This window comes from Notolepis coatsorum, assembly GCF_963971535.1.
Source record: "Notolepis coatsorum genome assembly, chromosome: 13".
Classification (NCBI taxonomy): Eukaryota; Metazoa; Chordata; class Actinopteri; order Aulopiformes; family Paralepididae; genus Notolepis; species Notolepis coatsorum.
The window spans coordinates 74,931,217-74,943,938 of NC_140177.1; the positions used below are offsets into that span (position 1 = coordinate 74,931,217).

A 12,722-nucleotide genomic window follows, 5' to 3' on the forward strand; every position below is an offset into this window, starting at 1 on the left:
ATTGATGTGGCATAATTGCGAAACGTGTTTAGTCCCTTGTTTGAGCCGAATCTGGGTTTAACATGATTTGTGGAGCTCCCTCTGGTGTTGTGATCGTGGTATTCACTGACCTTTGGGAAGTATTTTGACATGTACATGGGTACCTTGGTCGTGTAGTGTATCTTGTAGACCAGGCCCATTGCAAGTTGCTGTACTCTGTCGTCTACTCTAAGCCATCCTAGGTTGTCAAAGTGGGCAGGGGTGAGGTGGGTTCTAGGAGTAAGGTCAAGCAGTAGTCTGACCAGTTTGTTTTGAGATGTTTGTAATTTTGTTTTTAGCGCCTTTGAGGTGCTTTGGTACCATGAGGTACAAGCATAGTCGTAGTACCCTTGAATGAGTGCTCCTGCCAGAGTCTTCAGGGTATTCCTGTTTACCAGTGAGGAGATCCGGTACAAGAATCGAGTTCGTTGGTTGACTTTTTTTATTACATTGGATGCCATTTTGTCACAGGAAAGATTTGCCTCTAGGAGGGAACCCAGGTAGGTAATATCTTCTTTCCTTGTGACAATATTGTCACCCACTGTAACTGAGAAGCCGTCGGTCTTGCTGAGTTTGTTATTTGAACCGAAGAGAATGGACTCTGTTTTGCCCATGTGTAATGATAGTTTGTTATCAGCGAGCCATATGCAGATTTTGCCTAGTTCTGAGCTGAGGGTTTTTTCAACCTGTAACTTGTTCTTGTCAGAGACCAGCAGGGCTGAGTCGTCCGCAAACAGGAACAAGTTGCAGTCACAAGCTGACGACATGTCATTTGCATAAATTAGGAACAGTAGCGGACCTAGTATGCTTCCTTGTGGAACACCACAGCTTACTGTGAGGGGGGGGGGGATAGGGTACCGTTTACCTCCACCATCTGCTCTCTCCCCTCCAGGTAGGTAGGATTGCATCCAGCTCACTGATAGACTATCAAAACCAATTGCTTTTAGCTTGTCAATCAGAATGGTGTGATTGACAGTGTCGAAGGCCTTTTGTAGGTCCAGCATGACCATGCCGCAGTATTTGCCCGCGTCCACCTCTTGTTTGATGTGGTCGTTTAAATAGAGAAGGCATGTGTCAGTGGAGTGGGACGTTCTGAAGCCAGACACACCTGCCACACCTGCCGGGCTGCCCGCGATAATAATAATCACTTTATTTGGGCTGACAGAGCCACAGAACAACTGCGATTTGTCAAATGAATTAGGTATATTGTTAAGTTAGCTATGTAATAAGCGGGATAATGTATAGCTATACTCGGTCATCATCGCAAAATAATTGACCTTCACTGACGTTTGAAACACCTCGCCGAGGCGGCTCGGTATTTTAAACTCTGTGTCGGTCAATTATTTTGCGACAATGACCTCGTAGCTATACATTATCCCTTACTTACATTATCCCTTAAAGAACACCTACAGGAGACTGCAATTCAAAACTGGCCCCTACAAATGTCCTAACCCAGTTGTACAATAAAGACCAAGCATGGCTTTGTCAGTATTCCAATGTACAGCCCTACCCAACCTCCTCCAATGTACAGTTTCCATGTCAAATGTATGTCAGTATTCCAATGTACAGTAGGCCCTACAGAGAGTGGTGCGCTCAGCCGAGCGTACCACGGGTATTGCACTACCCCCCCTGCAGGTTCTATACAACAAGAGGTGCAAATCCAGAGCCTGCAGGATAATGAAAGACCCTCACCACCCCAATAACAGCCTGTTTCAGCTGCTGAGGTCAGGCAGACGCCTGCGAACCACAGCTACTAGGACAGAGCGGCTGAGGCTCAGCTTATTCCCCCAGGCCATCAGAGCCATGAACAATGAACATTGAGTGCTCAGAACATTGAACTATCCACACACAACTATGTGGGAACTATGTGAGAATGCTGTTCATCGACTACAGCTCAGCATTCAATACCATAGTCCCCTCCAAACTCATAGCCAAGCTCAGGGACCTGGGCTTGAACTATGACCTGTGCCAGTGGGTCCTGGACTTCCTGACGGGCAGACCCCAGGTGGTAAGAGCCGGCAACTGCACCTCCTCATCCATCACGCTCAACATAGGGGCCCCCCAGGGCTGTGTTCTGAGCCCCCTCCTCTACTCCCTGTACACACATGACTGCGTAGCACAGCGGAACAACAACACCATCATCAAATTTGCTGATGACACAGTAGTGGTGGGCCTGATCTCTGCCAACGACGAAAGGGCCTACCTGGAAGAGGTAGAGAACCTGTCACAGTGGTGTCAGGAGAACTGCCTCTCCCTGAACGTCAGCAAAACAAAAGAGATGATTGTGGACTTCAGGAGGTCGGGGGTCAAGGACTACAGCCCCCTCAGCATCGACGGGGCACCAGTTGAGAGAGTGAACAGTTTCAAGTACCTCGGAGCCCACATATCCGAGGACTTGACATGGACCACACACATTGACAGTGTTGTGAAGAAGGCACGACAACGCCTCTACTTCCTCAGGCGCCTAAGGAAGTTCCAAGTCAGTCAGAAGATCCTTAGGAACTTCTACTCATGTACAATAGAGAGCATCCTGACCGGCAACATCACCTCCTGGTTTGGGAATAGCACTGCACAAGACCGTAGCAGACTACAAAGAGTGACACGTTCAGCCGAACGCACAATTAGAGGGGGGCTTCCCACCCTCCAGAACATTTACAACAAGCGGTGCAAGGGGAAGGCTAAGAGAATTATTAAGGACTCGAGCCACCCGAACAACTGCCTCTTTGAACTGCTGCCGTCAGGCAAGCGATACCGGAGTCTTATGGCGAGCACAGAAAGACTCAGAAGGAGCTTCTATCCCCAGGCCATCAGGCTGCTAAACGAACAATAATCGCTAAACGAACAATAATCACTATGCAACAACCATCAAATGCACACAGCACACACACCCACACGCACACACACACTCACTCAAACAAACAACACACTGCAGCACCCACTCTCCACACTTTAGATCACACAAACACACTTACACTTTATATTTATTGATAAAGGATTTGCACTACAACTCGTACACCTACTGTGAATTGTACCTAAACTGCACCTCGTCCATTTATGCCTTGCACTATATAGTATTGTATATTAGTACACTGCACAGTATTGTATATTGTATGGTAACTACGTCTACGAACATTGTACATATGTCTAAACTGAACACTGTGACCTCTTTTTTTTTTTTCTTCTAATTTTACTATGTTTTTATTTCATACTTATCTTGTCATGCACAGTCTCTGGAGCGCAACAGTAAGAAGCATTTTGTACAAAAGTATTCTGTACTTCTGTATGACAACTATTAAAGAAACTTGAACACAAGCACACATGAACACACACACGACACGCACGCTGTGCACGCTCACACACGAGCAGCCACTTAACACTTTAACATGAGCGGGCACACACTCATGTCGCACACACGCACACTTATGGCCAAAGGAAAGGACACTTTAAATTAGAATAACAGGAACAGTGTATTGCACTACCAAAGCTAACTAGCATGTCCCATATGCTCTGTAAATTTCTATGTACAGATACCGAGATGTCACTCCATGTTACCTGTTACCTGTTTACTGCACAATGTTGTTTTTCATTTTGATTCTATTATATGTTGTACCACTGTATTGCACATCGTTGCGGGCAAGACCACCCGCATTTCATTGTATACCTGTATGCCATGACAATTAAAACTCTTGACTTGACTTGACATGCAGTTGAGAGACAATAAATGGTGAAAAGCAGTTCTGAGTCACTTTTCCATCTCTGACTGAGAACCGTTACATGGGTACCAAAGGGAAAGAGGTAATATGATGGAGGAGCTGATAGAAGTGGGAATTTAATATGTGCCATTTAAAAATATATTAAAAATAGCAGAGAACATCAGGGGGAGAAACAATCCTTCAAGGAAACCAGTTTGTGGGATCGGAGTGTTCCGAGCATACAGCAGATGGCGGTAATACAACAATATTACATGCCAACCGCCGTAAAAGTCCAGAAGAAGAAGACACCGTTTGATCTAACGTTAGTATCAACCAGAGGCAGAGCCACTGGTATCAACCATCGTTATGGCCGCCCATGCAAGTGAGCTTGAGATTGCAAAGAAGAATTTAACAGAAGCAATCGGTGATAATGTCAAGCAGTAAGTGTACTACTCTTTGGGATTATTATGCGACTGCAAGATAGGTTACAACATGCTAGTACTGAATGCGCCTGCTGCTTCTACTGTATGTAGTGTTAACGTGCGCTCAAGCTGTCTAACGTTAATGACTTGGTTTACGTTGGTTTATCATCGACACAGCAATCTAACGCAAAGTTGCGTCTATCTTAATATAACGTTAGTCACGCGTGAACAGTTAAGTTAAGCATCGCCTCATATCTGCACAAGACGTAGGTACTCGTCAAAAAGTAAGTTAACTAGCTCACCCCCGTTCGGGACTAGCATGACCGAAATCAAGTCAATTTGATACACTTTCTTAAATCCTTTAACCCCTTTCCATTACTCGAGTGAAACATATTGTTTGCAAATATTTGCAATTAACTATGAAATCTCACATTTGTATTGCTTGTCCAAGTCTAATGCATCTCCTGCGGAATCAAATATGGCCGCACCTCTTCATCGGCGCACAGGCAAGTGAGAAGCGGCCATCTTTGATTCCACTGGTGGAGATGCATGCATTATAATTGGACAAGCCACACAAAGGTGAGCTTTTATGTTTAACTCGGGTAACGACAAATTATAATTTGAGAGCTTGTGTAATTGTGTAATTGGCACATTTCCGTAGGGAAACCTTATCTGATGCCTTTATCCAAAGCGACTTACAAGTTCTGTACAACAAGTCTGCAGGAAGGGTACAACTCTGGCAGCTAAGAGTAACATTGTTCGTCAAACGGTGTCGAACTTGAGTAGGGGTCTTGACGGTGTGTGTAGTTAAGAGACCATTGGCGGAGGTAGCAGTGAGCCGTTTTTCAATGCAGGTGAAGTAGCTCTGTTTTGCTTAGGTTCAGTTTGAGGTGTTCGGTCGTCATCCAGGCTGAAATATCGGACAGGCAGGCAGAGATCCGCTCATAGACTTGGATATCTGAGGGGAGAAAAGAGAGGAAGAGTTGAGTGTCATCGACATAGCAGTGATATTAGAAGGCATGAGATGTGATAATGTTACCCAGAGATTTGGTCTAGAGAGAGAAGAGGAGGGGTCCAAGGACGGAGCCCTGGAGGACACCTGTCTGTAGGGGGAGGGGGGCAGACAGGGTGCCTCTCCATGATACTTGGTAGGAGCGGTTGTCAAGGTAGGATGACAGTCATGCCAGTGCAGAGCCTACAACTGCCATTCCTGCGAGTGATGCAAGGAGGATCTGATGGTTGACTATTATGTGTGGAAGGCTGCTGGTCCAGGAGAAGCAGGACAGAGGAGAGGCCTTTCGCTCAAGATTGCTAAGTGAAGAGCCTCTGTGACTGGTAAGAGGGCTGTCTCTGTGGAGTGACCAGTCTTGAAACCACCAACCTGACTGATTAGGATCTAGGTCGGAGGTAGTTCTGTAATAGATAATCATTGAGCTGGTTGGATACAGCATGTTCAAGTGATTTAGAGAGGAAAGTGAGTGAGGAGAGAGGACATGCTGGTGGCATGCAGTTTGCAGAGGTTTTTAGCAGAGGCCTCAATCTTATGGTGAAAGAAGGAGGCTTTGGCAGTAATGTTTTTTGGAGAATACTAACAAGAGGTTATGATGGGTAGTGATGTCACCAGTGAGGCGGGTCCTCTCAGCCGCTCTCAGGTTCTGTCTTTCTTCCTTCGCTGCATCTGACAGCCATGATGTGGGTGTGGAATGGCTGGCAGACTTCTTGGCGAGAGGACAGAGCTTGTCAAAGGAGGTTGAGAGGGCTGAAAGGACGGTGGAGTTTGCCGTATCTAGGGGGAGAGCAGAGAGTAGAGTTTCACTCAAATGTAGAGCGGACAGGATGTCCGAAGAGCGGGTGGAGGGGGACAGGGAGTGCAGGTTGCGTCTGAATGAGACTGTTGAGTTGCAGTGGGAGGTTTGGGGTTTAGCATAATAATTGGTGAAAAGAATGCATGAAGAATGAAGTGGTCTGATATTATTGAGTGGAGATACTGTGGTGTTAATTAAGCTGGAGTCACAGGTAGGGACCTTCGTTTGTTACGTTGGGATTTGACTCTTAATTAACTCATTCTGCGCCAACCATGCAATATTACGTGTTTGCTCGCCAACCGTTGAGCGCCAAACGCGTAATAATACATTTTTTTTCGATTTTAATATCCTATATATACACTCTCACGGACCTCTGTGTTATCATTGGAACTAGGGATGGGTACCGTTCACATTTGAACCGATCTGTGAATCGATACCGGTACCCAACGGTACCATTTTTCGGTACTTTAGTCTCTAAAAATGTAATCTACCTACCTCAGTTGTAAAAAAAAAAATTCCAAACTTAATATTTAATAAATAAATGTATTATTATTACTTTATTATTATTTACATCTTACTGATGTAAAGTATTTTACAACTGATTAAACAAACAAACAATCTAGCAGCAATGAACTACTCTGCTGCTGATTGAGTATTCTAGCAGTTCTTTTCGCACCATACTCGGTGTGCTTCTCCCCCGCTTTGGAGAAGACCCGTTCTGCGGTGTGTGTGTGGCTTGTTTACCAACGTCACATCCTCTACTCTTCTGTCCTGAGTTGTGCCGGCTTGCACTGTAGCCCTAGGAGCTAACGTTATGTCCGGCGATTAGCTAACGTTAGCTTAAAGGTGACATGTATTATAAATGTCTTTTTTGAGTCTCTAGCATTGTATTATAGTAATAGGAGTTAGTATCAATTAGGGCTGGGCGATATGGCCTCTAAATGATATCGTGATATTTTTTGGCCATATCACGATACACGATATATATCGCAATATTTTGACATTTCCTCTAAAGCACTTAAAAAATGCTTGATTTAACCCTTTGATGCATACAGTCATGCCAATATGATGATTATAATAAGTCCCTGCAAAATATGTTTCCATTATTAAACCATGAAGATGCTTTAAAAAATAATTAAATGAAAATGTACTAAGAGTAGTCTACTAACACACTAATACATTTTTTTATTTACATCTAAGACAATTTATATAAAAACTATTGGGTGCCAAAGACTTTTGCACAGTACTGTATTTTCTATTCACTTTAGCCAAACACACACACATATACACTACTGTGAGAAAATAATAATCACACACAAAGCCTTACAAAGGGATAATGGCTTATATAGCAGACTTAATGATTTTAGAATATTTCAGGTATTACATCAATGCCTACTGAGATAACCTAACATCTCAGGTCCAAAGAGAGAGAAAAAAAGGAAGACAGAGAAGGAGTGGAGTTGAAGGATAGAGAGAGAGAGGGAGAGAGAGAGAGAGAGCGTTTTGAGCGTATAAGCTGCCGTAGGCGATGATGTCACACTCTAATGTAAACAGGAAGTTGAACACACGGAGATTGAAACTGGATGAAAGAAACGAATAACCAATAAATATGAAGTTATCTTTAAACCTTTAAACAAGCGTCATCAATATAACCCACCCCCTTTTCTCACTAATGGAACTAGTGTCGTAACGCTAGCAGCTAAGAGCTAGCAGCTAAGAGCTAACGCTAGTTAGCTTAGCCTATTATGGTTTAACTTATCAGCTAACGTTAGCCCATTGCATGTCATTGAAGCTCCGCGCTGGTCTGTGTAATGAAATTACAATTGCATGTAATTTAAGGTCCGCGCTGGTCTGTCTATAATGAAATGAGAGGAACGATCTGCACTAAAGCAAGTCTCATATCAGCCGCGACGTGACAACATATACTCGATGTTCACAATATAGTAATTTACTACATCTCACATAGAACAAGTCGCCCAGCCCTAGTATCAATGTGTTTTTGTGTCTAAATACCATATTGGCGGATTGCTCTCATTCAGCTCAGACCATTTCCTGCTAGATTTAATTAGGTCATCCTGATTTGAGGCATATGTTGACGTCAGCGGGCGCTGGGTAAGCGGACAGTGATCTGATTGGCTCTGAGGTTGTAGCGCACCAAACGGGGTTTGACAGAGAGAGAGAGAGAGAATCAGATAGACCCTCGCGACAGAGCACACATACACACTGTGCCGCGCGGAGCTGCTCCCGAATTGAGAGAGAGAGAGAGACCACCGTGCAAACACTCCGCGCGCAGGTCCCCCCCCCCCCAGCCTGAAATCCTGAGGCTGAAAAATGATGGTTTTGAGTACTTGATTAGAAATATAAAACAATGCATTTAAAAATAAAAAAAACGTACAGACGTACAATAGACTCTCAGAAATTGTGTAAAGTTGCCCAAATAGTGCTAGGAATAGCAATGCAGGTCCCCTTTAAGAACGTTAAACGGGTTACAAATATGTGAAACTATCGAAGGAGTTCCGACAGCTAAAAAATAAAACCCACGCGGCAGCGCGAGCACATAGCAAAAGAACATTTCGAGAGGAGTGGAAGTTTGGAGATAGACAGTAGTGTTTCAAGAGACTGGCTACAGTAATATGATGCTGGGCTGTAGTGATGAGTTGTTCCGTGTGGCACAAGTATGTAAAAAAGAAAAACAGAAACAACACGTTTGTCATCTGTAGTAAATAAATGAAGCTGGAATCCATTCGTGACCATGAACAGAGCCAGTGTCCCATTGTGTCCCGGATTCAATCGGAGCCTCTCCTCTAAAGACGCTCTGTGGCTAGGCTAACAGCCATGTCAGACAGAGCAGACGTGGAAACTGAGCTACACTTTCTAACAACCTGCCCACTGTACCAAGATATCAGAGACATATACTCCAGGGCAGTACAGTGCGATATATATGTCGCACGTGCGACACTGACGTCTGTCTGTGCGATGAAAGGCTTGACTTCAATAGCACTGGTGCGATGGCCCGCTATCCACTTGGTACTTGTAGTCTTGTGCGATTAAATACAATGTCCCTTCTGCGTAAAACTCCATATATCAAACACCAAATCCCATAATCCCTAGCGAACAATATCCCCGCGAGTTGCGAGCAGTGACTCATATCCATTATCCGCTCGGCTCAGCTCACAACACAGCAGGTGACTGCAGGACTCGTCTCAGCAGCGTTTGGAACGCGGACATTGAAACAGAGCTAGTAGATAGTGTTAAGCGAAATAAGTCTGTGGTGTTTTTTTTTTCTCACAACTGGTCAAATGCATCTAACACGCTTTGCATCATCGCCATTCCTTTATGCCCACATCGCCCGAAATGAACGTTACATTAGCATAAGCTAACAAGCTAATCCTGATCAGAGGCAGAGCCATAGAGACAGTGTGGACTGGGGAAAGGGTGTGTGTGTGTCGAGAGGAGTGGAAGTTTGAAGACAGACTAGATGATGCGGGGGTGGTGAGTTGAAACAGTGTGAATGAATGAAAACTTTATTTAACAGATTGCAGAATGGGTACAATACAGTACGGCTCAATACACACAATTGTTAAGGGGATGCAGACCATAGAAAGACTTTCGTCTTGTTTACATCAGGGTCCCCCATTGTGTGTGTGTGTGTGTGTCCCAACCGACCCCACTTCTATGTTTCAATAAATTATTTGCATTTAAAACTATTAACGCTGACTCATTCCTTCAGTCCACTCAAAATTATGCTAATATTCCTTGTTGTTTATGATATTAATTGAAAATAGCATATGAGAGTATTATAGTAATAATAACACATGGCGATATACTAAAAAGCAATTTATAATTTTTGGCTGGTAAAAAATCTGCCTTTTTTTAAATCTACCAGCCAAATGGCTGGTAAGTCAAAAGGTTAAGTTTGTTCCCTGACTGCAACTAAATAACACAAATACAATAGGCACATTTGTGACTGTTACAAATATAACACGTTTTATACTTGTGCTACAAGATTTTGGCCAGTGCTGCAAAACTATCAACCTCTGTAGCACCAGTGCTATGTGCAAAAAAAGTTAACGTACAGCCCTGTACTCCCCAGTCCCCATGAATTGCAAACACCCAAAGAGATTTTGAAAACATGTATTGTGCCGTTGACATTAACGTGCGGTTTCGTTTTGTGGTCAACAAAACGTGACGTCATCGGACATCTTTTTTTGCGCATTGTACCGAAAGTACGCACCGTTGAATCTCACGTGAATCGATAACTCCGTAGTACCGACGTGTTTCGGTAGGTACCTTTTTTAAAGTACCGAATTCGGTACCCATCCCTAATTGGAACTCATCCGAGAGTCCAATGCCGCCCGAATCCTGCTAGGTGGCAGTATCGCCTACCCTTTGAAACCTTATTTCACACTGTTACATTTTATATGGTCCGGGGGGAGAATTTGGACCCAGACAAGTGAAACGTTTCATCAGAGCACCTTTGAACGCGTCCAGCACACTTTATGCATATTTTGTGCCATTTCATGTCAGGGACACGATGGACATCAATACTGGAAATCGCGATCAGACAATTGGAATATTCATTTTGGGAGACCTCCTAGTAAAGGTAAGGACTATATGACATCAATCCTACTTTGATCCAACAATGATTTCACATCGATCGCAACGATCAACGTATAGTATTCAAAACGTATGCCGTTGCTGACGATCAGAGCATCAGAAAACGACCCCCCCCCCCTTTGAGGCATTCATGATGAAACATAATACCTATTATATACCTTTTGATTTGGAAATAGTAACGTGTCCAGACGAGCAACGCGAACGACTTTAGCTAAATTCACATAGCGCTCCATAACTCAGCTTCCAGGAATTAGCCCGGATCACTCAGAAACTATACAATATTCACCACGGGATAACATGCGAACGTATACATGAAAAATTCACTTAATTAATTAATCCAACCCACTTTATTTATAGAGCACATTTAAAAACAACAAAGTTTATGAAAGTGCTGTACACGTCCCACAACATAAGATAAAAAAAAAAAAAAAAAACGTGACTAACCTTACTGTCATGCACTTTTCCTAATAAACGAACCTACACTGTAACACGCAACACTTTGATAAACATTGTTACTCAGCTGATAGAGTTGTACCCTTCTTGCTGTCTTGTCGTACAGAACTTGTAAGTCGCTTTGGATAAGTGTGTGTGTGTGTGTGTGTGTGTGTGTGTGTGTGTGTGTGTGTGTGTGTGTGTGTGTGTGTGTGTGTGTGTGTGTGTGTGTGTGTGTGTGTGTGTGTGTGTGTGTGTGTGTGTGTGTGTGTGTGTGTGTGTGTGTGTGTGTGTGTGTGTGTGTGTGTGTGTGTGTGTGTGTGTGTGTGTGTGTGTGTGTGTGTGTGTGTGTGTTGAAGGATATCATCCTCAAATACATATACACCTACATGCCTTGTAGAATTCCACACATAAGAAAGAAAGATACTGGGATGAATAAACAAAATGGGAAATAAAATTTAGATAAGGTGCTACTGAGATGTTTTGGTGAGTTCTTTGTTTTTTTGTGGAAGTTGCCCTTCTTAAAAATGCATGAACATTCACTGTACAAGGTCTACATTGCCGGACCATGTAGAATCCGGACCTTGTAGACTGACATAATTCTGTGCATAGTTTAGTCTACACAGGCCATATTTCAAATAATCAAAATCTTACTTCATTCATCTTAAACATTCTTGATTTGGGGGATTGGTAGTTCCCATGAAATCTGAAGTTGTTCAAACGATAACAGCGAATGCGATCCACCTTGAATTAAATCACACAGCCGAGTGAAACCTTGTTGGCTCAGTCACGAAAGGGGCTACTTAATTAATTAATCCAACCCACTTTATTTATAGAGCACATTTAAAAACAACAAAGTTTATGAAAGTGCTGTACACGTCCCACAACATAAGATAAAAAAAAAAAAAAAAAAATTCGAAGCTTCGAATTAAAACCGAAGCTCGGCCCCGAAGCTTCGATTGCCAAAAAAAGCTTCGAAGGTCATCCCTAGTATTGTCTCCATAGCTATAATATAGAATATAGATTATAGCTCTGCAAACATTGTGACGCACAGTGAAAATGCCTATCTTTTAGCGTGGCCCATTGACTACAGAATGAGGATAATAGCTGGCGCTGAATGAGTTAATTGGTTCGAACCTCCGCTTTAATTAAATAAAATCTTTTTTTTTTTAAATTTTTTTAAATTTTTTTTTTTTTTTTTTAGATAAAATATATATCAGAATGTGATTATCAGAATATCAGTACTATAATATGTTGTGTTTACAATCATTCGAAAGTCACGCGCGAACACAATCATTGACCATCTGACTTCCAGCATGAAGCTTTTTTTGTGTGTGATTTTCAGGATCATATCTCACGGTGGAACGTTATTGCCATAAAATAGAACAAAGTTAGTTTCTTTACCTTTCTGGGAACGTTTAGCAAAAAATGTGTTGCAATCTGATGAAAAATAGCGGATGTATTTACATTATAAAAAAGTAACTGTACGCATATACATTTGTATTTTTCTTATGTTAAATGAAGTAGTGGATGTATAGTCCATGTGGGCGTCCTGAGGGGGGGGTGGGGTGGGGAGGGAAGAGCGAGGAAGAGCGAGCCCATGTATTGTTTTTTTTTTTTTTTTTTTTTTAATCTACATTCATTCTGATTTAATTACTGGACTGTCATTATTGTTATTATTATTTCTGTTATTGTCCTGTGATTTTTATCATTGATTATTACTGTTACTGTATTGT

At 42.7% G+C, this 12,722-nt stretch overlaps 1 protein-coding gene across 1 annotated transcript in view; it reads left to right on the forward strand.

The window, feature by feature from the left end:
• Nucleotides 1-4,020: 4,020 nt before the first annotated feature.
• The window catches only part of tada1 (transcriptional adaptor 1), a 29,021-nt gene continuing 20,319 nt past the window's right edge, over nt 4,021-12,722 (forward strand). Inside the window, exon 1 of the mRNA XM_084326860.1 lies at nt 4,021-4,150. Within this exon, the coding sequence (XP_084182986.1) occupies nt 4,077-4,150 (74 nt within the window). The 5' untranslated portion in view covers nt 4,021-4,076. The remainder of the gene's footprint in view (nt 4,151-12,722) is intronic.